The sequence below is a fragment of the Tigriopus californicus genome, chromosome 9 (genome assembly GCF_007210705.1).
Source record: "Tigriopus californicus strain San Diego chromosome 9, Tcal_SD_v2.1, whole genome shotgun sequence".
Classification (NCBI taxonomy): domain Eukaryota; kingdom Metazoa; phylum Arthropoda; class Copepoda; order Harpacticoida; family Harpacticidae; genus Tigriopus; species Tigriopus californicus.
Window position 1 is genome coordinate 6,951,126 of NC_081448.1, and position 24,179 is coordinate 6,975,304.

Sequence of the window (24,179 nt, forward strand, 5' to 3'; positions counted from 1 at the left end):
TTATTCAGTGAATAACATAATAACCAACTTGTTGTGCTGTACATTGTAGAGCTTGCTCTACTCTTGAATAAAGTGACGTGCCCTTTAAACGTGGCCAATTAAACCGCAAAAAACATCTGAATTTCGAAGCCAAACCGAAACATCGGCTTAGCATCTTTTTTCGTAAAGAGCCAATGGACCAAATGAAACCGCAAATCAAATTATGAAAAAAAAAGAATAGAAACCCTTTGATCACGTCTGAAAAGATCAAAATCATTATGACCTTCGATGTGTTTACTGTAAATCTTTCTATATATAAAATGATATAGAAGTTTTCTTCGGTTCTAGTCTCCAGTTGAGAATGATGAAACAAGTACGAGTACAGGCATGATTGTAGGCTCCTATTGCTTAAAGCTATTTAAAGACTGAAGAATTGAAACCATTCAACGTATTCGAATGAAATGTTGACGAATTTTTAACTTAAACCAAATACTCAAGGCTTTACACTAAGAACCGATGCGATTGCGTTTCAAAAGGCAACATCCACTTGAGGTCGACTGAGATGGATGGAGGGAGGGAAAGAGGGAATCAAAAGAGCCACACACATGCGTTGAGTCCACAACCATGCTCCCATCAAGCTTGACTAATGAGTTTTCTAGAGGTTCTTTTCAAGGCCACCTCAAAACCGGAGTGCTCTCCATCATTGTTTCTCGACTGTTAGGCGGCCAGCCAGCCAAGCAACCACTTAGCCCAGGCGTTGGTCAGCCCACTAGCCCATCCACTTTTGACATAATCGGGCAATCACCGCGAAAAACACGGTTTCTCAGATTCTAGCCGAGCAGGTAAGGCAAGAATTGCTAGTAAGGATTTCATAGACGGTCTTTTCCTCGAACATCAGGGGCCGTGAGTGAGTCCGTTGGTTCGGCCGTCCGTTGTTTCCTCCGTTCGCCTTTCGCTTGTGAGTCCGTTGGATGAGAATGGTTGGCGTGGTGGTAGTCGTCAGTCGGTTTGCCGTTAGGGTTCGCAAAAGCGTAGACGCGTCAGTTGACGCAAGGAGTTCCCACCGTTGAGATCTCCCAGTGAAGTTTGGGCTCGTGTGATGCATGTATAGTTTAGGTCATAATACATTCAGTTTTACCGCTGTGACCTGCGCTTTGTGCGGTTTGTTTTGGAAGAAGAGAACAGTGACAAGTGTTTTCTCTTCTTCATAGAGATTAAGCTTGGAATGAGCTAACTATTGTGTGAAAAAGAGTTCGATGTGAAACCCAAGCTTGGCAAACTATGCCTCTTTGTCCAGGCGATTTGAAGAATGTCATTGTCTCTCCAAAACTAGAATTGTCTCAAAGTTGTGTGGAAATAGCAGTCAACTTCAGACACGATCCAAAATTATGAATGAACAAGGTGGAATGAATCCCTCGGCAATTGAAAACACCCCTGCCAGCTCTCAAGAAGGAAGTGGGAGCGAAAATTATGCCTTCAACGACGTAAGTCCCTGATGAATTATCGTACTCACTTTTTCCAAATTTTGAATCCAAGGCTAGAAGTGGTCAAATAGGCAAAATGGTTTTCAGAGAAAAAGTATAAAAAGTGGCATTCACGAAGAGTTGCAAGTGTTGCACCTTGGTTCCTATTCGCTCGAAGACTTTGGGCGGTACGTATGCTATTCATTTTGTGTTCTCCACTAAAGGCTAAGGCTTGCAATTAAGGTTGAATGCATGCACTAAACAAAAGTATTCAATTGAGTATCGTTGTTGTGCTTTATTGGGCGAAAAGAAAAACCCAACCCCCCAAAAAAGTTGTATTCATTATGTACAAAATCACATTTGTGCTATCAACAACTACATTTTACTCCTCGAATGTTTTTTACAAGTTCTCGAGTACGGAAGGTTTTTATGATCAGGAATCCCAACAATCTTTTTGGACTTGGGCATTAATCAAGGAAAGCTACGAAAACCTCATTAGGTGACTAAGTTATCTTTTTTATCGTTTGTTTTCATTTCGTTAGTTCCCCAGTTGTAAACTCATACACATCGCCTGGCTAAGTGACGGATCAGTATTTTTTTTTGTAATCATCAATGCAGACAACTGGTAATGAGCATACCTAGTGATCATGACCAAAAATGGTATGGAGAATGAAAAGGTTGGCAATCTTTTGACAAGCTTTTTTGACAGTCATAATATTGTGGTCTGTTGATTAATGCTATTGAGCTGATGAGGTCACAACAGTATTATCCAGCCTAGAGTCTTGGAGGACCTTCAGGTACGCAGAGGGTGACCCTCCGACCAAACTTCAGCGACATCCATTCTGGCCCTGTCAATCCACTATTCATCCATCTAGTCAATAAAGCTCAATTGAGATTGACAGTGTTCATCAAGTGGAGCAGAAATGGATTAATGTGGCCTGGTCAAAGCCATCAACTCACTTACTGAGACACACACATTGACAGACTGACAGACACACAGGCAGACAGTCTCTCAAGTCTTTTATGATAAGAACTGAAGAAACGCACGCAAAGAGGACCTTGCAACCCTACCTCTGGCCCATCCAATGGCCATCTAATCTCAGACTTGTCAGACAGTTCTTGACAGAAAACTGAAGTCTCGAAGGATGTCAGGAAAATTGGCTTGAAATGTTTGGGATATTGTTCGATTTTTGTATGGTTTCAATAGGGTCTACTCCACATGTGCTACTATTACAAATTTAAATGTCAGATACAACATGGATCATAAAGGTACATGCACAGTAAGTGGTTTAGAATGTAATATCAGAAGGAGACTTGCCCCAGGCCTTCGTTTCAAGCTAAACTAATAAGGCTAACTTACTTTGCCCATTCAACTACAAACGTAGAGAAGCAGTACTGTTTGAGATGGTCCCCTCAAGACGCTAACATGGATGGGCCACTCCTCAGTAGAACCGAAAGAAAGTGTAAACTAGGGTAGCTATGGGGGCGTTATGAAGCCATTAAACATATCACTTGCCTCTTTTCATCCTCGAGGCCACCCCGATTCATTGACAATTGAATGACTATGTCGTCAACCTATCAGTTCGCAACTATATAGATATATTCAACAAGCGGAGAAAGTAGCTCGCCTCAGATCAGATTGATAATCCTTGAGCCAAATCGAATTTGGGATGGCGATTTTCATCATCTCGTTCGTTGATGAAGCCTGCCCTGCTTGAAGAGAATGACTATGGATGTAGTCGAGTAGTGTGGCACAAATGCCCCCAAAGTTGGTTGGTTGGTTAGTTGGCAAGCAGTATTATCTTGGCATTTGCTGTCATTAGACTCACGATTCTTCGTCTTCTTATCTACGACGATAGGATGGATGGGGAGGGAGTATGACGACGTGGATTGCCGTATTATACTTAAATTCATTGTACCCACATTCATGGAGGAATCCTAGAAACACAGGCTTCGCCAGACAGACGACCCAGCGCGAACAACAGTGGAGCTTGGGTTGTGGTGTGAACAGGGCGACAAGAAAAAAAGAGCTATTTATAGTCATTATGGGGGGAGCATTATCATTTTGTTCTCTGTCTTTTTCTTCCAGTTTTAGCAGTTCTTCTTGGCTTTACCGCCCTTTGGAACGAACCCGCTAGTCGAGCAGCAATTAGTAGTTACTAGCACCGACTACACGGATGTTCACGTGTCACGTAGTAAAATGCCAAGTGACAAAGATGAAGAGGCCAACATCTAATCTGTGGATTTGTGGGTGCCAGAACAAGTGGCCTACCCTCTGGCACAGTAGGCCTTGTTATTATTAAAGAGCGGGCAGCCCATGTTTGGCTTAAAAATCCATGGCATTCTAGAAACTAGCCCCTGATTGTTTATGCTGTAGTGCATACTCAATGCTATTGGTGGTTGTTGCTAAGGAACCAGTCTATGTTAATAAGAAATAACAGGTTGCCTCGTTTCTTCTATTCAAGCATTCACTTCTTTCGAGGTGGATTTCAGACAGTTTTAGTTCATGTCCTGTTGGTTGTTTTTTTTCTCGGATTCTTGTCGCAACTGTGGTGGCGGAATCGGGCGTTAAACTGGTCTGGCGTGGACAGAGAGAGCTACCGAGCGACCAAGTTGAGGGCTGAACCAAGAGGATCATTGCGAGCGACAGGAATCATGGCGTCCAATACCCACAGCAATGAGTTCAGACCAGTTACATCCAATCAGTGTTTGTCAACAGTGTGACTCTATGAAGTTGAAAACGAGAGGCCAAAAATGCGTGTTGCCGTTTTTCGCCACCATGAGTTGCCTTGAATTTGGTGGATTTGCCGAACTGAAATGAAGCTATTTCAACCTTCAAGAACACCTATCGTTCACCCTTGGGGATGCTAGCTATGAAAGTACTTTGGGTGGCTTTGATTTCCATGAGTAAGGGCATGGCCAATCATCAGTCTGATTGTGTGTTCAGGCAAACAAACCACTCTCCATGTTGTGCGTATGTAGAGAGTGGAAAAAGGATGATCGATCAAGTGGCAACCACTTTCTCCATTTCTTCAGAATCTCTCGATTTCAAAGCGTCTTGACATGAGCCAGATTAGATTGAAGGAGAAGCGAATATAGCCTTTCGGCCGCATGACAAGCCCGAGAAGGCCCCTGAGGTCTCATCAATTGAAGGCATCGTTCATTCTTCTCTCAAATCTCGTCTCGCGTCTGTCGGTCGTCCTAGACCTTAAGGAGCCCATTCGAGGAGGACTCGCTTTCGAAGCGAGCAACTTCCTGCCTGCCTACTTGCCTGCTTGCCTTACCTACGATACATATATCCGTGCTGTCTTTCTTTCTTCCTCCGGTTCGTTCGTTTATTCGTTCCTTTCTTCTGTGGGCCACCCGTGGTGTTGTTGACATTCTGGGAAACAGAGCAACTTATTGCCGGTTATTGATGGCCGGAACCTTGACCAAAAGATCGATGGGCGTACATTTTGCGTTCGAAAGACGCCCTAGCACGAGAAGGAGGTTGGAATGTGTACGTGAACTACCCATGCATTTACTCGGCGGTTCCAACTCTATTGACTGTCTTGATATTGAATCAAGTCACTAAGTATAGAGTAACTAACATGCAGCAAAATTTTGAAGCGCCAACAAATTTCCGGGATAATACTAATACAAACATCGCCATGGACGGTCTGCATAAATCAGTGGAACCAGTATAAGTTGTTGCTGCTGTTGTCGTTGCTTTTGTTGCTGTTGCAGTTGTCATTGAAGTCCACTTTTCTCCACTTTTTTTGATGGGAAACATAATTTACTGGGCTGTAAAAGTTGGTATTTTTTGTAATTATCATTTTCTGATGTTGATCTGGCTAACTTTACCAAATGCAATGAATGCCACGTCGAAAACCAAGATATCCTTGATTGAGGAATGCAAAAAGACAACTGAGATTCGTATGCACTTGCATCCATTGGCATCTTTAAAACCAATTAAAATGCAGGTATGAAGTAGCGGGTCAATTCAGGGGCTGGTTGTGGACAAAGCTCATTCCGCTCGTAATTTCCTCCGCACTTTTTGCTTCCATTACTCATAGAAGTTTGTTTTCAAGCACCTCATTCGATCTCTTTGGCGCCTCGACCACCACCTTTAGTAACACTAAGAGGACGACTAAAAGGCATGGATGGCATCATGAACATGCCCAAAGAGAAGGATGAATGCAAATTAGTTTTGCATTCTCACCTCACACAAAACAACTTTTGCTTCATCCTGGTGGCAGTTTCCCTGCTCATGTAAGTAGTAGTGTAACACATGAAATTTGTTCCCTTTTCGTCGCTAAATGATTCCCATAGAATTTGCATTGTTTTGACCACAAAAGTCACTCTTTCACGCGAAAGAAACCCTGACGCAAGGAACGAACGAACGATTCATTGATTCTTTAGGAGTTGCGGATAAATCAGACTGACAACGTGAAAGGTGACACGAAAGTAGTCATCAGAATAAGCAAAAAACCTATGAAACGAGTGCAAGACCACTTGTGCCGCGAAGGAACCGGTTTCGCACCCTAAACATCTTTTTTGAAATTTAAGATTTGATATACAAACGTTGAGAGAATCCGCAAGTCAGTTGAAAAATGGATGCTACTACCCCTGAAAATTCATTCGCGGTAAGGAAAAAATATAAACTGTTACCGCATGAAAACGCGAAGAATTACATTGAAGGTCAAAGGATGCCCTACCCTAGATACGAGGGTGAGGCAGGGTGTGCAAAAATGGCTCTTCTGGGGATAAAGAACCCTAATGCAGGCTAATTCAAGCATGTTCATCATTGTTGTTGTTATCTCTGCATCTCGATGCGACTCTTGGTCGGTGATGCTATCGGTTTCTGAAATAATCGTACAGTAAATGACCAGCATGGCCAGCATTTATGACGTCTTTAGCCCACGATGTCAGTAAAACGCGTACCTCCTGTCTTCGTTTGGACCATGTGAAGCAACACTTTGGCATTGCTAGCCAAAACCCTCGTTTTCGACGAAATTACTTCAAACATGAACTGGCCATTTTGGCTCCAGATTTTGCACGTCCCTCTCTCAATCACTTTACTACCGGCCACTGTTGCCGTGCAAAAGTATCGTAAGTGAGCTCACGAGGGAATTGCAAATCTTCACATCTTGGATGTAAAGGCAAGGCAAGGATGACTCCAGCCAGCTGGATGATCTGATGATCTGAAACTCGCCCCAAGAAAATCCACCCCTGGTTGAGTCAATAGCATGGAACAACTATTAGCCTATTTGTGATATCACCAATGGAGGAGATACTATTTCATATTCTGAGCATCATTCTCACGATCACCTAATCTAATCTAGATATGACGCTCAAAAGAGTGATTTTCTGGGCAAGAGTGTTTGGTTTGTGTCCGGTAACCCTAAAGCAAAAAGTGAAGTCCATAACCATCTCATAAAATGGGAATGGCTCATTTCAAGTACGGTTCCTCGGGACACAAGGAGCCCGAATCTATGTGCTGCCACGTTGCCACGGCCACTACACCAACCCCCGGAGATACCTAAGTCAAAAAAGTGCCGTAAAAAGCCCTGACTGGACTGACCTCTATGTTAGGCAGTAGTAGTAGTAGTAGTAGTAGTAGTAGTAGTAGTAGTAGTAGTAGTAGGCAGAATAACTTGTTGTTGTTGTTGTTGCTGCTACTGCTGATGCTGCTGCACTACTATAGTGGGAGCATGTGTTTGGTTCAACATTGTAAATCTCAAAGTTTATTGCTCTATTTAGAGGCTCGCTTGAGTATTCATCTCTTTGATGTTTTGGACAGAAAATCTCGTTTGCCTCGGGAACTAAACCCTTCCACCTGATCTGTTAAAGGTAACATTATCTACACATCTTGCTTGTATGGCCATTTTTGGCGGATTCCATGGCATTCTGCGTCCCCTGGCAACAGTCATTTCAGACTTGGGACCTCTAATAGGATTTGGGGAACCAATGCCATTTCAAGCTAGCTTCAACGTGAACTATGCAAATCAAAGATAGATAGCTGGCTTCTTCATTGCGAAACAGACGCGAATTGGCCGAACTTCGACCCCCTTAGGACACGCCTTAAAGGCGACTTTTGTCTGAAAGATTTATTTCTTTGGCGTTCAACATAAAAAAAGATAAGAGCCCTTGTCTGACAGACATCAGCATCCAGAAGATTCGCCGTGCCTAAATTATGAGCTTAAGTCCAAATTTGGACGTGCTTTTTCCGAAGCATTGGAATTTGCTCGTTTTGAACCTTCAACAGTCGAAAAGTGTGTGTGTGTGTGTGTGTGTGCGGAGATGTACTTTTCCTTTTCGTCTTATTTCTCCCATGTACTCACTTTTTGCGCCAAAAGTGTTCTTGGCCCTGGGATATTTCTAAATCTCATTTGGACTTCCACCGCCATTACCCCTTATTCTTCCTCTCGATTTTGCGAGGAAACTGGATGATCCATCAGTTTCTGTGGCCAAAACGCAGCCATGACAAAGTACGATGGGGCCTCCTTCTCCGCTGTGTCTGTTAGTCTTCTAAATGTATAGATGTATGTACCTGTATGCGTGCATGTAGTTTATATGAATATGAAATATACAGGACGTTGGGTAACAGTTGCACTTGTGAATGTACGTACGCATGAACCCCAGGAGTGAGCGAGTGAATGAGCGAGTGAATGAGTGAGTGAATGAGCGTATGTGTGTGTGTGAGAGAGAGAAAGAGAGCGAATGGGTAAGATGAACGCACCGCGACATGTGGTGATGACTTTTATGCTGCCTTGGTGTCGATTCGCCACTTTATTTTCAAGTACACTTACGGGACCATCTTTCTGGATGATGTTTCTTGCACACACCGTAGAGACCCGAAAAACACGCATTTGGTCGGCTTAGTAGTCGCTGGTTCTTAGTGAATGAGCCAGCCAGTGAGTGAGTGAACGGACGAACGAATGGCTTGAGGACTTGACTGTTCGTCTAGTTGTCGATTTTTTGGAGGATCATCATTACGTACGGCAATGACAAAATCATGATCTTTCTGACGGTGGCGATGATGATGACGGCAAGGATTAGGATGGAGTAAAAAACGACGACGACGACGACGACGACAACGACGAACTATGATCCTAGAGGAGAAGAAGATGAAGGCAAAAGCGATCCTTTGGTTCAGGCTCGAGTTCGTTGGCGACTGGCAGCAAAAACAAAGTGGCATTTTGAAGGACAAATACTTTAGGTTGTAATTGTTTCACTCCAAAATCGGAACAGAGGAAAAAATCCTCAAAATTATCTGGGAATTATGACGTCCATGGGAATGAACACACACACACACAGGCGCGACATCAATCCACCACGGCTTTGGGAGTACGAAATTTTATTTTGGGACGGAAGAACATCGATTTACTTGGAAATCGACTCTTCACGATCTTTTTTGTGGTATTTGTTATGACGACTCCACGTTCCACGTTTCCGTCGGCGGATGATCTTATGGTTGTTTGTTTTTCCAATCATAGCAATTTCAAATTCTTGCGGCTACCAACCTCGCTACAATTTTACCTACCCTGCTTACCTGGTACGTGCACCTTCTTCAAAGCTACCTACCTACCTACCTATATATTCATCCATGTTGAATGGTTATTGTTGCTTTCGGCATTGTGTGCAGATCTTGCTTTGCACGTGCTCCTTCCTTGACTTTTGAAAATGCACGAATCGAGCTCTAGCTTCACTTCCAAGTGAAAAGTTTGTTATCAATCGCCGAAAGTTAGTGGCCAAAGTTTTGGAAAAAAAACCCTCTGAGGAAAAAACAAGTAAGCCATAAAACTGACAGCCTATCACAATATGTCCGTTCATATACGATATGTGCATGCAAGTAAGTTATGTCAACTCTTTGAGCTTGGTTTGTCACTCTAATTTATGCTTGGCCTAAACGGGTTTCATCGATCGGAAATGTGCAACACGCCTCGAGAGTCATAATCATCCAGTTGAGTAGTTGGTTCAAGAAAAGATCTAGAAGAACGTTCCCCACGGGGAAATGAAGCATGCTTCTCTGTCTAATTGATTCGATAGCTCAGATTGAAAGTACAAAGACTGGCAGGCACATTGCCAAAGCGCCTGCCTGTCTGCCTGCCAGCATTGGTGCCTTTGCTGGATGGTCCTGCGACTCACGATTGCGGATTGTTAGGTCATCGTGACAGCATTTCTGAACAGCCAGTAAGGAGTTTTCAGATTTAGAAGCTAATTCGACTTTACAGTTGAAAAATGATCGGTTGTTACGTTCTATTAAATATCACAGTGGCTTGTTATCCCATCACCTAGCTGGTTTAAATTCAACACCATATGCATTGGAGGGTTGGAGGGGGCCTTGGAAATCCCTGTGTGTTTCCCCGCATGCGGATCTTCGGATCTTTCTGGAACTGCCGCTTTATGTACGGCACGGTACGATGTTTGTCGTTTGTTCTGAACCCTGAAAGGCCTGGTCATCATGATGTGAAATATATGCGTACCCAGTGTATGTGCTCAACATTCAGATGCAGTTCAAAGGATTTATTGCCTATTTCTTCCCTTCTTCTGAGTCCTCAGCATTGGAACTCTTTTTTAGTGGGGACCAAAATTGAAGACAGATTGTTTTAGTCGAGATCTTGATAGCTCGATCCATTTATCCACTCACAGTGCAGGAGTCAGTCTGATGATCCAGCTATGGGGTGTTTGCTGTGTCAATCCCAGAAACATGATAAATGATTACTATCAAAATATGATAGTCAGACACTCCTTGGCATTGTTCCTGGTAGTTTGCTATTGAAATCTCAAGCCCTATCCTCCCATCCAGCTAAACCCCTTCTTTGCAATTCCATCCGTAATCACGGTACGAAAACGCCACCACTAACGGTAAGACACGTTCGCAGAAGAAGGATGTCATGACTGACGGTCGGCAGAGTAGCAGCAGTAGCAGCAGCAGCAGCAGCAGCAAAAACAATAACAACAACGACGACAACAACACCACTGAAGGAATCGAACCGGGATTTACCAAGATCCACAATGTGATCTGTGGATGTGACAAGTCTTTTGTTTGAAGCAATGATTATCCACGAATTGAACAACTCTTTCCCACCAGGTGTGTTGAGTCTCAAAACTGGAACTGCGCATGAAAGGACCCCGTTCTGAGTGGATGAATGAATGAATGAATGAATGGACGGAAGGAAGGCAGGAAGAGGTCATTATTAAAGAGCAATGAATACTACGACAGTGGCACGAGCGTGTTAAAACAAGAGGAGGAAAATGAATTGGTCAGTTTGGCAGTCCCTTGTTGAGTTGAAGTTTATGTCTGAAAATCATCCCAGCTCCTGGCAGGCTTGCTCATTCGCCAAAACAGAGACCTTATCCTTATTAGCATTGTCAGGTAATATGTAACAAAGAAGTCCACGACCCTCACTTTTCTTTAACATACCTTACGTCAAACGCTTCGAGAGGGTTAAAGCTTTCGTCTCCAAGAGTTGAATGGAAATGTGGTGGACAACTTTCTTGATACATGCAATGTACATATGCTTTGCAATGAGATTGTTTGGTAATGAATTTTCAAAACAATTCAGTTCTGAAGATATAATGATACCAACACTGACTTCGACTCAAACCAATGGCAAGTGCAATAAGGCAGGACGCAATTTCCGTGACCAGGCGTTGAGCAGCCCCCCATAAAGCCAGACTTTCCTAATCACACCGTGCCAAATGAAACGTGATGAATGGCCTCTCGAGTCAATAGACAACACGCCAAACTTGTTGACCCAAACATTGGGACCTGGACTACTAACCAACACTCATAAACAACAATGCCTGGGCTTGTGGCGATGGCGAGGGACGTAAAAAATCTGAGCCCTAACTTAGCTGGAGACTCGAGTCCTCATTGAATGAAAGAGAAGAGATGCTGTACTTTTAAGCAGCAAGCAAGGAAGTCCAACCGCCAAGTGGAGCTAGTTAATTTTACACACCGAGGAACAAATGGGAGTGGAGCGGAGAGGTACTTCAGAAATCAGGCACTGGTTCTTGTTTTATGGTAGGAAGTAGACGTAGGCAGTGAAACCTATACGCAGTCGAAGATTGCAGGAGGCATCATCATTATCATCATAATCATCGCCATCCCCTCTCTCTCTCTCTTACTTACGAGAAGCATGCAAACATATTCGCTCACACAGGAGGCGAGGAGCACCTGGGCTGATTGGATCAAACCCCCAAGAGCCCAAGGAGGACTGATGATCCAGTCGACGAGAAAATGTGTCGTTTATTCTCAAACTGGGGCTTGGATCCGTTTTGTTCTCGGGTCTGCTGATGACTAACGACATCTTTGTTCTAGATCAGTATGAATTATGTGCCAAGGCGCTCAGGACGTTTTGCCAATTGGTAGACAATAAATTATGTCTTTTCAAGGGAGGGTATGTTCGTGGAGAAAGAACTTAGTCAAAAGCCTGGTTCCTCTATTCGCTTCATCGTCTGGGCTATGAAAGTACACACAAGACACACGCATTTACGCACATAAAGAGTTGCCTAAAAAGCAATGCTTTCAAATCGAATAGGGACACGAAAAGGCCCTGAGTGGTCAAAAGACAAACGTTGAGCCAATTGATTTTACCCCAGTTAGGTAGATAGGGCCATCAAACGTAGACTCGGAACATGTCGTTGTTATAATGGGGTGCTCCAATTCGAAAGGGTGCAACAAGATCAATGGATTAGAGATGTTCAAATATTGGTCGAGAATCCCCTAACCAAGCCAGTGCCATCATAAAGCTCAGCCATTTGGTTCGTTCGAAAATTGGGCATAATTTATTGGGACAAAGACCTTGGTTGGCACGTCCGAGTAATTTACTGGTGGGCCCGGGGTTTCTCAGCCAGCAGCGGCCTCCCACGGCCAAATGGTCACCTCTTCCTGGGCGAGAGAATTGAGACGCGAGAAACGCTCTCCTTGAGACAGTTACCTCATGCCCATCACAAGCCTCACTATCCTTTCTGTTAATGAGACTCGACGTGACCTGGGGTGAGTGAGGAAGTGGCCTACTTTCCTATTGCTAGCTAGTATGTATGTCAAAACGTTAGCGTGGAATGCAACCGGTTCAGATCTTCTGGATCCCGATTCAATCGTGCATTCGAGCGATTGATGGATGGCTCCTTTTGTCCGGTCTGTTTACACTTCCAATCATTAAATCTGCAGAGTGAGTAGAATGCTCAATTGATTATTGAACACGCATTGAGAACTGACTGATAGATAATACTACGTGTGAAACTGTCAAAACTAAACCCTCAGAGATCTCCACAATCGGAATGTTTCGGAGCGGGACCTTGGCCAATGAATTTAACCTCGATAAATGGGGTTCCTCGGATCCCTTTGGTTACATAGGGCCTTTGGGGTTATTGGCCAGATGTGGGAGCACATATCATGCAGTTCTTCTCCTGGCTAGCACCAGATCAAGTCTAGAGTCTATCATCCATGATCTTGAAATCAATTGAATCCAGGTACGAGTGACATTAATAGGATGAAATAAAAGAACTCTCGACCATTCAGGAGTGGCCCTTTCGTTTAGAGCTAGAGCCAACGGTCGCATGTCACTGCCTCTCTCTCTCTCTTTCTCTTGTGCATTTCAAGGATCAAATTGCCAATTCCATTCCTCTCACCCCATCTCCTTGTGCTCATTCAGATAGCACACTCAATATTCATGAGTTTAAACCCGACTCCTCTCAGTACCAGTTAGTTTACTGCACACTGCCAACGTAATCGGAGATAAACACTACCCCTAACAGTCTACTACGTATAGTAGTAGTGCAGCTTGCTCGACTCAAGTGTTCTTCGGACTGAGTGCTGGCTAGATCGTCCGTTCATATTCGAATAGATATGATGCTTGTTCCCTGGTCCCTCCAATCCCCCCATTCTATGTATGTACCTACCCTATGTGTATCTATGTACGTAGGCAGGGTACGAATTGCAGAGAGATACTCACATCACTCTGCCAGGCGACAATCAAAATGGACTTCACGCTTGATCTTATGCCAAATCGGGCCAGCAAAAATTCACTACCACCACGAGGACACATCCCAGTATCTCGAAGGAACAAATTCAATTATACACACTTTTGCACCACCTCCAATCCTTTACCAAGTATGGACTCCGAAAAGGCGCTCTGCAATTTCCTGTTCAAGTGAATTAAAATTGATCTCTTTCAACAATATGGTATATGGGGCCACCAACTGGCTGGAAGGGCGGGCTCAGTCACACACTACATACATATCGTGAACCAAGAAAAGGCGGTTTCGCTCAGATTAGTCGATGCGTGATTTTTTTTTTCTCTCTCTCTTTTTCCCCCCGCGAGATTTGCAACCTGCAACATAGCCAAGGATCGCAGAAAAATGCCCACCATTGTCTTCTTTGGGGTAACGAATGACAAGGCTCGAAGGGCTCTTCTGACGTGGAGTAATCCTTATCTAAATCCCTGGCATTGATCCACTGCAAGCCACGCACAGATGCAATTAAATCGCTCGTGTCAGCAATGGGCCTTTTTCGACTATCGTTTAAACCGTCGCTTATCCCGCTTTTGGAGAGCTCATTTCCATAAACAACCTCAAGCTACAGGCTCTCTGGGACTCCTGAGTGCTTTTTTAAGTGTCATCACCTCGATCTGAGCTTCATTACATCATTTGAAGGGTTCTCGTTCTATTGGTTTTTCGTGAGTCTCGATGACAAGATTGCCTGCCCTCTTGAAGCATCTTCTCCTCCACCTTGAGATTGGTTTGCAGGCTCATATGCTCTTTCGTACAAAGTCGTGGCTGGTTAATGTGTAGTAAAGGGAAAACATTTTGGCCCCTTTGCTCACTCCTTGTCGGTAATCATTGCAGTAGCCGCACATCCCATGGAAAGATTGCGTCAACCCAGGGGCGAGCTAGAACCATACGTTGTCATCAGATCGCAGGAAAGTGGTTGGTGATTTCCGTCCAGATTTGATCCTTCAGGGAACGAATTCTATTGTGAACCGAGACAAGGTGATCTCCGGACTCCGGACATGTTCATCACCAAGATGAGGCGAGGAGATCTGCCGCCCTCTCAGTCGCTGTTGTCGTCTTCATCGTCGTCGTCGTTGATGTTGTCGTGGTCCTTAAAAGTATCCTGTCGAAAGTTAACTAAAAGGAAGCGAACTCAGACAGGATTGATTTTTAAAACATTAGGAAGTCAGCCGAGCGACAGCGAGTCAATTCTGATTACTGCCGTGATTTCCGTCACGCTGCACTCCACGGTCTCGATCTCGGAACTAAGACTCCCTCCGCTAACTCAGCCAGCCAGCCATACATACACATTCATTCACTGCATGCCTCGTATTTTGCTAAAGGAAAATCGTTGGTCGGCCATCTGTTATGGTCTTTCTTAGACGTCGTTTAGTTTTTTTGGGATAGTTTGATTGATAACACGTTTCAAGCCAAAGAAGACCGCATGGTAAACTCTTAGATTCCTCTGATGGGGTGGATGAGGACGGTTTTGAATTTATGGTCAAAAGAACCAATATTTGGGTCTCATTCAGAGGTAATTAATTCTCATTTGCACCCGATCTCAAAGCACATTTGTTGTTGTTGTTGTTTTTTCTTCCGGAACATAGAGGCATTTAAAAAGCCGCTTTTCTTCTCGACTATTACCAACGACTTGCTTGTCTTGCCTGGGGGAGACTTCCATAAAGAAATGAGTCGTCGTGAATGATGTTATAAAAATAAACATCCGGGACAAGCACACTGGAAAGAAAGAATCGACTAGATTTATGACCGTGTCCAGAGCACGCCCAGAAGCGATGGATCATTTTCGCGCGCACGTGACTTATTTCAAAGTAATTCAATTTCTTCAGGCTGGGCTGCAAACAACTCGAGGCGTACCTGTCGACAAGGAAGTCAATTCACAACCGCCAAAACAATCTAAGTCTCTCACTACTACCCTCTAAAGCAAAGTAATACGTGTATTTTTGCCTTTTCAAGATATTCAAAAGAAACGAAAAAACGTGTATGCTTCTGAGAGGGATATCTACTCGACCTGCACTGTTCGCTGACAGAGACTCAAAAAAAAAACCGACAATCCCCACAAACAAGCGGATTCGGTTGAAAGTACGATCCTTATCAGTCCTCAAAGGTCGATTAAAATGCACTTCCAGTGTGTGAGATAAAGCACTTTTTTTATTCTCTCTCTCTTTCTCTCTCCGTCTCTCACTCTAATTGAATAACCCGATGGCCGGTATGTCGAGGTCCTCATGAAAGTCGATCAAAAGAAACGACACTTTTTTCCCGCCGAGTCTCCGTCCATCCAGGGCAAATCCCTTCACGTTATCCGTGTCAGACATCATTATCATCCTCGATATCATTAAGCTCCGTGCGAGTCTTGGTCGTGTGACTGAGTTTTGGTCTTCGTGTTGACGTTTTCTTGGATCTCTTCCACCACGTCAAAATGTTCACGGCCATGGCCGGAAAGTTCAAAGCTTCGTTGTACATACACATCGGCTCTGGCTTTTTGGCTCATTACGATCGTCATCAGGTTTATACGCATGTAGTAATAGTATGTACACACTAAAGACGTACGCGTATTGGATGAAGAGGAGGACGAACTACTCTTCCGACATTGATCACGTTGAAAGCCTGTCGATTCAGACTTGAATCTCCATCCATCAAGGCATGAAAAACTTGGCCGAGTTGCCCAAAATAATGTCAGCTCTGATTTCGTACCAAGTCCAACTAGAGAATCGCTTTTTGCATTCGTCTTATATTCCTCCCTATTTAGATTGGATTCTTGGAACGAAACGACTCGTATTGGATGGCATGGGTAGTAGTATCTCCTACTACTGTACGTAGGTACAATGCCTTGTATAAAGGGGATGATGGGTAGACAATCATCCATGGACAAGTGGAGGATTGGCATTAGGCAATAAGCATGCATGCATGCATCACTAGACGCCGATGTCATGCCAATAAAGTGTTCGGTTCAAGCACATATACACGATATATGGCAGAGCAATGAGACGACACACAGACAAATACTTGAGAACCAAGATCATCAACTAACGACTGTAAGGTGTCTAAACACACATGTTCTGATTTTCAAGTCAGTGGGATTTGCTTTCGCGACGAGCGATAACCACAACTATTTGTATTACTGTAATGGCTGAAGAACTAAGTGACAAAAGGTGTTCTTTTTCTCGTAGTCTAGTCAATTAGCTTGCCATTTTGGCCAATGCCATTCAACCATGCAGCCGTCCATCCATCCATAATCTGGGTAAAGCGATCGTCCATCATGGTAAACATTGTGGGTGTGTGAAATGACATCAAACGGACACATGTGCTAGTGGTTATTCTGAGAGCGTTCATTTCTATTCCAACGAACTAATCTGATCCATTTTGAAAGGGCTACCTACTACTTGCCATCGTACTTTAAGAAGAGAAGCATTTCCGTCCGAAATATTCTATTTTTATTTTCCGCTATTGTGATCTATTCATGAAAAAGGGCAGACGCCTTACTCGGTGGGTTCGTATGATATGACTTTCAAAGACACGCAATTGAAATGGTGCTTTAGGTAAGGTCAGCATGAGCCTTTCCACGAATGTCTACGTACGTAGAGACGGATAATAAGGCAAAATGTGTGCATGAGGATTCTTCCAAAATGCATCGGCAGTCAATCTTAAGAACTGGCTTTCATACGCTCTCGTTGTTCTTCACCTAATGGAGTCGAAAAGAGTTCGTTGAAGCTCTTGAAACCTTTGAGCGTTATACTGTTGGGGATGCAAATGTTGTTGTTCTTCGTCAATGTCATCGTTTGATAATGTTTTGATTTTTGCTTAAGCCCATCTAAATGCACCTCCCATTTGGACGGGTCAACATTTTTACTTGGAACCTGTTTCTTCGCCCTCATGATCCAGCGATCATATTTTCCACGATCAGCTTGAAGAGTCGCTCACAGTTATTGAGGCATTGTTATAGTGGGAAAAATCCTCGCTCAAGCCAAGGCCCTGGCTCCTAACCATAGCGGAGTTGTCGTCCCAAATCCTTTGGGAACGTATCTTGGAAGTTACTTGCTCGCTCGATCTCATTCTCCTCTCATCACTTCTTGCTTGCCTCTTGCCTCTCCTTCCCTTTTTTATGTTCCATACAATACATGGCAATCACAATTCAGGTCAAACATTCAAATAATGAAGACATAAATTGATACGAAGCCATAATTAAATGCACAACCCGCTCCTGCTTCTCTGATTCTCTTCCATTCCGTTGCTGGATTTATTGTATAGCACAATACATGTGGTATATGTATATGTACTGTATGTACGTACGCATACGCCATATCCCATGGACACTGGGGAAACGGACTCATTTGGTTCATACTAATGAAACGAGACTATAATGGTTCATGAAGCGTTGGCTTCCAGCAATCCAGTTGAGATCCACGACCAACTAACCAACCAAACTTCCAACCAACCAACCAAGTCCGTATTGAACAAGTATTCACCCGAGCTATCGTTTGATGCAAGAGGGAAACAAAAAATCGAGTCATAAACCACAAAAAGCACTTATATGGGTAATTCTACCCTGATTCTTCTGGTGGCCACCAAGCGGCGCAGTTCTATTCAGGACGACGAACAATAAAGTGCCATTCGTCGATGGTTCAAAACTCCTCAGGGGGGTGGTTGACGGGGGTGGTTCGTTCATTTGTGGGTTCGTTCCACTAAGCATGGCTCAGTATCAATTGACATAACCATTCACTTTAACCATGTTCTTCTATTATATTTGTTTTCCGTATAGACAATACTACATCTAATCCCGATTTCGAAAATAATTAGTTATGAAAAAAAATATGAATGCGTTGAACTCTCTGGAAAATGAGTATCAGTTTGCCCCACACTTAAATTAAGGAGCTCAAAATTGGAGAACGATTATAAGCTTGCTTTGGCCATAGAGGTCATCATTTGTCGCCTCAATAAATGTAACCCATTAAAGAGTCCTTCTAAATGCCTCTAGGGCAATAAAGCATGAAGACACACGTATTAGAGTATGGGTATGAGTGATAGAATAACTTCAGGAAAAAGAAGCAGTGTGCTGTGGTGACGCCATATTGGCATCCGTTCTCTGGATCGTCATCTCTTTTGATCTGGACAATGAGTAACCGGAGTCGCTCTCTTCGACGAGATCTGCGAACAATTCTTGCATTGTCACTTTAGGTGAATACCAATCAGGTGAGCATTAGCTCGAGAACATACACTCTTGGATGACCAATGCCCAATGCCAAGAGTCCATTCACGAGTACCATGTACTCGAACTATTCATAGACAGAAATGAGCACTACCTATTGCCCTTGATTCAAAGTGAAACCCTTGAATCGTCCCATGATGAATTGACAATGGGTTCGCTTTGTGTGCGTGCGTGCGTGTGTGGGTACGAATGTACGCAGAGTACACACACGGGCTGTACCAAGAGCAGTTAGTCTACGTAGAGAGAGTGCTGGTATTTTCCAGCTCATCATGAGGAAATGACTTCGGTGTTGCTTATTGATTCAGGCCAGTTGTAACAATTGAATGCTCTCATTTCCAGGTAAGTTTGCGATTCCAGCCTTCAACTTCCCGATTTCATTCGAGCGAGCAGTGGCAGAATTCATTCATGACTTGGCGAAAATGATTGAAAAGCTCATGGCGTTCAAGATTGAGCCGACGATCGAGGAACGAGGAACTAGCCGCTTGGAGTTGGTTGTTGGCTCTCAGCCACAGCAGTGAGAGAATGGCAGGGTCGATCGTGTCTATTCAGACTTTCTTTCTGTCTTCGTTTCTTTTGCCCCTTCTTTTTTTTTCTTTCTTTCTCTGTTGTACTCCCGCCAACCACCAAGCAAGGCACTCAGAACTCTTAAGATGCAACAGCCCAATATCAAGTACCGGGATGAGCACTATGGTGGACTAACTTCTCAAACCAAGCCATGTGGAGCACAATGAGATTAAAAGCCCTCCATGGGTAGCCTCAACAGGGAAGGCCCATCCCACATGGAATTGGTGTTTTGGTGTTGGAAGGAGGGGGGGGGGATGGAGGATGGCTGGAGGATGATGCGGATAATCATGTCCGGGATCGCGTAACCTTGGCCATCATTCTGATCCAACAGAATGGACCTCATTAGGGGGTTTCTTGACTTGGTGGGCTCCAACCCAATCCCAATGACAAACCACACACATAGTACAGGAACTCACTTTACCCTCATACTGTACAGAGCATAGTTGAGTATCTACCTTCCCACCTCCTACCTATCTGTCTATCTATCTACCTGCAGTAAGTGCGTCGTAGTACCAAGTACTGCAGATACCCATCTAGCCCAGAGGACGAATAAATCCGTCCATGCACTTGTTTGCAAAAGAATGACGACGGCAACGATGACGATGATGATTTGGAATTAGAGCAATATCGTTGGATGTAAAGACATTATATCCACATTCCAGAGATGGGCATGACTAAATTAATTGCTGCAATGTGAGCATTTTGGAGATATCAAAAAGATGAGCCACTCACTCTTTTATGACTTCGTGATCAAGTTCCAGTCAACACGGAGATTTAAGTTTCGAGACAAGAGATATTCATAGGAAAAATCGTCTGCCTTGGTTTCAAAGTTCGCCAACATGGCACTAAAAATCCTTGAAGGCGAGAAAAGAAGTGGCCAAACAAGACGCATTTTATGAATGGGCGAGAAATATTGGTGGTTGGAAAAGGCCAATTGCCAAGTCATGAATCAAAATGATGGCAGAGATAGAGGACAGTCCCATTCGGTTTTGTACCCTCACTATGCCTGGACGCTATGTTCATAAAATATGTACCTATCTTCGCTCATAACGCAAAAGATGCGTGCATACACTATAAACCATTGGCTAGCTGGTAGCTGGTCTCTTAGTGATGAATCAGCCAATTGGAGTTCTCTCTTCTCCCTCCTCCCCCCCCTCATTTGATTGGAACATTTGAAGAAAGGATTCATGAGATCTTGAACACGGCCAAATCGGCCGACTCAAGGACAACAAACAGGCTTTAATTAGTAATTATTTCAGTGAAGTATTATTGTTATTGTTGTTCGTGCATGCTTGTTTGTGTCTGTCTGTTTGTCTGCCTGATGTCTGTCTGTCTTGAAGTAGATATCAGGTTCGGGTTTAGTGTTTGCTAACGAATCATCAAGTTAAATCTGACTCCATTACCTCTTAAAGAGCATTGACAATTGGATCGGGAGCTGTCAAGCCTCAAAGGTATAGAAGTAAATGTAAGTACACATAAAGACACATCAAAAGCGAGAAAGATGGTGCAATGGAAGTGGTAGGTAGGAGGTACAACTCACATACACAAACACAAACCACTGTGTGCTGTCTAATCAAATGTGTTTGGTGGCAGTCGTTCATTAGTCTGAGTGCGTATACCACTTGAAATGACAGCCATCGTCAGAGATCCCATTAGCTAGACAGACACACGACGTACGGGATGCTCGGGGGTTGTAAATGCCAAAAAACGGCAACCATTCGGAGAAATAGCCAGCCAGCCTGGCACTCAGCCACTTAGCCACTCAGCCCGCCATGTAGCCAACAAGTCATTACACGTATTACAAGTGAATTGTACATCCTTTGGGAAGAGGAGGAGGACGATACGTGGCCATCATCACGAGCGCGAGATGAATGGAAGTCAAGACTTCGTGGAATTTCAGAACAAGCCTTTCTTTCTTCTCCTTTGGAGCCAATTCCCACACGATCAAAGAAGTGCTTAATTTGCACACCTCCCATCGTCCACGTTTGTTTAGCCACTCACAGTACTTGAATTCATCAAACAAACATGGATGGAGTTAATTAAAGAAACAAGACCTCCATTGTCCGTGCAGTAACAAGGGTACAACTAACTACTTCAGGCGAGTTGATCAATTTGGACCCAACCATCCAACCAACCTTGCCATCACAGAGAGTGATTGTATGTCTGGCGTAAATGTAGACCGATTAAATGAATCCAAGGGGATAAATGTAAACGGATGTTGTAAAAATGATTCAAGGCCATTATCTCGAGTCTTCTTGGAATAGAGGTTGGCGTCGTCGTCGTCCTTGTTGCTCCTTGTTCATGATAAATGAGCCTGTTCCACTTCAATTTCGTTCGACAGGTAGAAGTACAAATTGGTTGAATTTCCTGGGGTAAAATGCCCATCCCGAGGTAACCAGTAGTAGCTAGTAATCTCCGGAGGGTCACTTCCAGCTAGCCGTTTTTGCCGACCAAATTTGAATTCATTGAAAAGGACCCATGATGAATCAGATGACTTCATCTGCCTTCTCCTACTGACCATTAAAACCATATCTCAGTCGTCTAATCTACAGTAGCCAGTGGCACAAACTTGGTCAACAGAATTGGTTTCCTCTCGGCCACGAAATCCACCTCCTCGTTCTCTTCGTTCTCCTCCTCCTGCTGCGCAACCAACGCCATCCATCGGGATGCCACTTCTCCTGCCTCTTATTCTTGTCCGGATCTGGCTTGACAGTTGAGCATTGACTACTCCTCACTTTCGGGAATCCCACTCCAGGATCAGAGATAGGGAGGGAGTTAATGATGTCATTATTGACTCACCGCAATGTGGACCGAGAGCATTTGTGTTTCTGGTGCACTTAAATTGCAAGTGATACCCGATCAAACAGATCAACTTCTTTGTCATCATTCCACTCCATCCGTCCAGCGGCCACCTACAGTGGCCGCATGTGTAGGTTTAGTAGTAATCGAAGAATGTCAACAACTGGAGGATCTACTTCATGGTAAAGGGACGCGAGGCAGACGCAACAATGCGAGTGTAAATTCTGCTCGGACAAAACAGACATCATGACCTCATCGGAAGCCATCCCGAGGGGTTGAAGAGATGATCTTCAATGAGGATCTGGGCGAGTATAACAACCGTTTTGACTGCTTGTGATGGCTTCAGATGCAATGTTGGTCAATCCAACGACCATCATGCCCATGTACTTATGTCATGGTGGTCAGGGGGGGAGTGGAAATTCTTAAAACAGAGTCATCGGATGATGGGGCATTAGCACTGCTCGTATTGCAACTTCTTCTGTACTTCACTTCTGGGTTAGCCTCCAGCTTGAGTTCTGGTCAACTCCACCATCTGATGGCGAACGTAATAACCCCTCTTGGGGGGATCTGAAATAAATCCTCCTCTGGTAGGAGCTAAGGGAGGGAGGGGGCAGAGTGTTGGTCCTCTCTTTAAACAAGACCAGAGGAGAACAGAATACTTCCGAGGTGCAGGCAGGACAACTGGTCTTGGAGTCACATGCAAACAGGGCATGAAAAACAAATAAATCTCGAAAGCTGCAAAGCTGCCTCGGGCTTCTGGATCATTTGTTTGTCTGCGGCCTCTTATCAGCTGTCATCTAGAGTATACGTATACATACAGGGCGCAAAATATTACAGCCAACCGTTTTTCATGGCAAGGGGGCGGCTCAATGAATGAGACTGGAAGATGCCTCATTTGGGCCTGGATGCGCCTTATCACTTTGGAGGCGAGAAAAATGCAGTAACAGTCAAGATCTATCAGGTTGGCAAAATGATGTTCCCTTTCTCTTCTTCTTCTTCTTCCTTCTTCTCCTCCTCCTCCTCCACCTCCCCCTCTTCCTTTTTTTCGTTCGTTCGTTCATTGTTATTGGCTTGCTCCCGAATGTTGTCGTCAATGGTGCACGGAAGGGAATCCATTTCGCTCCCTGCTTGTTTCTGGTTGATTCTTGGTCTCAATTGTGGTACTTAGTTCAATGGCCGTCTTCTTGTCATAATACATGTTGGGTTTTTTGTCCAGATAGTAATCCATCATTTTCCAATTCTTCCTCTTGTCAAGTGTGTTTTGGGCTTGAATGGACTCCAAGCGTGGATGATGATAATGATCATCGTCATCGTCATCGTCTTCATCGTCGACCTCGTTGTTGGCGTCATCTCAGATTGGTTTGCCAATAGTTTGACGGATGTAAGTTTAAGGAGAAACAAAACAAAAGCCAAACTGTCCCAATCTTCGATCCGCTTAAAGTTCCCCATTTCCTTCTGAATGTATTTCTTCAGGGTCGTGGTGACTTTGTACGTACAGTAGCTTCGCATTGAGGCCGTCCGTGTAACGATGAGAATGAAAAAGGTTCACACGAAACGCTACGATCCACGAAGTTTTGCAATTTGCCAAGCTTCTTATCCACCATCGATATTGAAATAGATTGAGCTTACGAATTGGACGTCTCCAGTGAGCATTAAACGAACTTTGTCAGGGAAGTTGCACGTTATAAGCCTTGGCATTGATTGGCATTATTACCTTCTGCACCGGGTGCGACACGATGACGGAGGTCCAAGGTTGTTCGATCAAAATGAGGTCTTGGCACGGTTTACCGTCAATTTGAGCCTATAAAAAGTTTGATGGTGGTCTTCAAAGGAGCTCTACCACACCACAACAAATGGCATTCAAAGAGACATCTTGGACACCCAAGTAAGAAGGCACGCACGAACGAACGGTCGCCAAGTTCTCTAACTCTGACAAGCGGAACAGGGTCTCCAATGCCAGTCAGATCAGATTTATGGCACTCATATCACATCCCATAACGCGTCTAAGAAGAGCCCAAAGAAACGTCAGAATCAAGCCGAGTAGCTCAAATAGAGCTACTCGGCGGGTATGTTGTTTCTCTCCACAGGCAAAAAAAGCATTGGAGACCCAAGCTGAACTTGAGAAGAGCTAAAAGAAACAAAAACTAATTAGTTCCCCCCACACGAGT

The 24,179-nt window shown here is 44.0% G+C and overlaps 1 protein-coding gene across 1 annotated transcript in view; it reads left to right on the forward strand.

The window, feature by feature from the left end:
• The first annotated feature begins 1,039 nt into the window (after positions 1-1,039).
• The window catches only part of LOC131887113 (Krueppel-like factor luna), a 41,864-nt gene continuing 18,724 nt past the window's right edge, over positions 1,040-24,179 (forward strand). Inside the window, exon 1 of the mRNA XM_059235638.1 lies at positions 1,040-1,463. Coding sequence (XP_059091621.1) covers positions 1,368-1,463 — 96 coding nt within the window. The 5' untranslated portion in view covers positions 1,040-1,367. The remainder of the gene's footprint in view (positions 1,464-24,179) is intronic.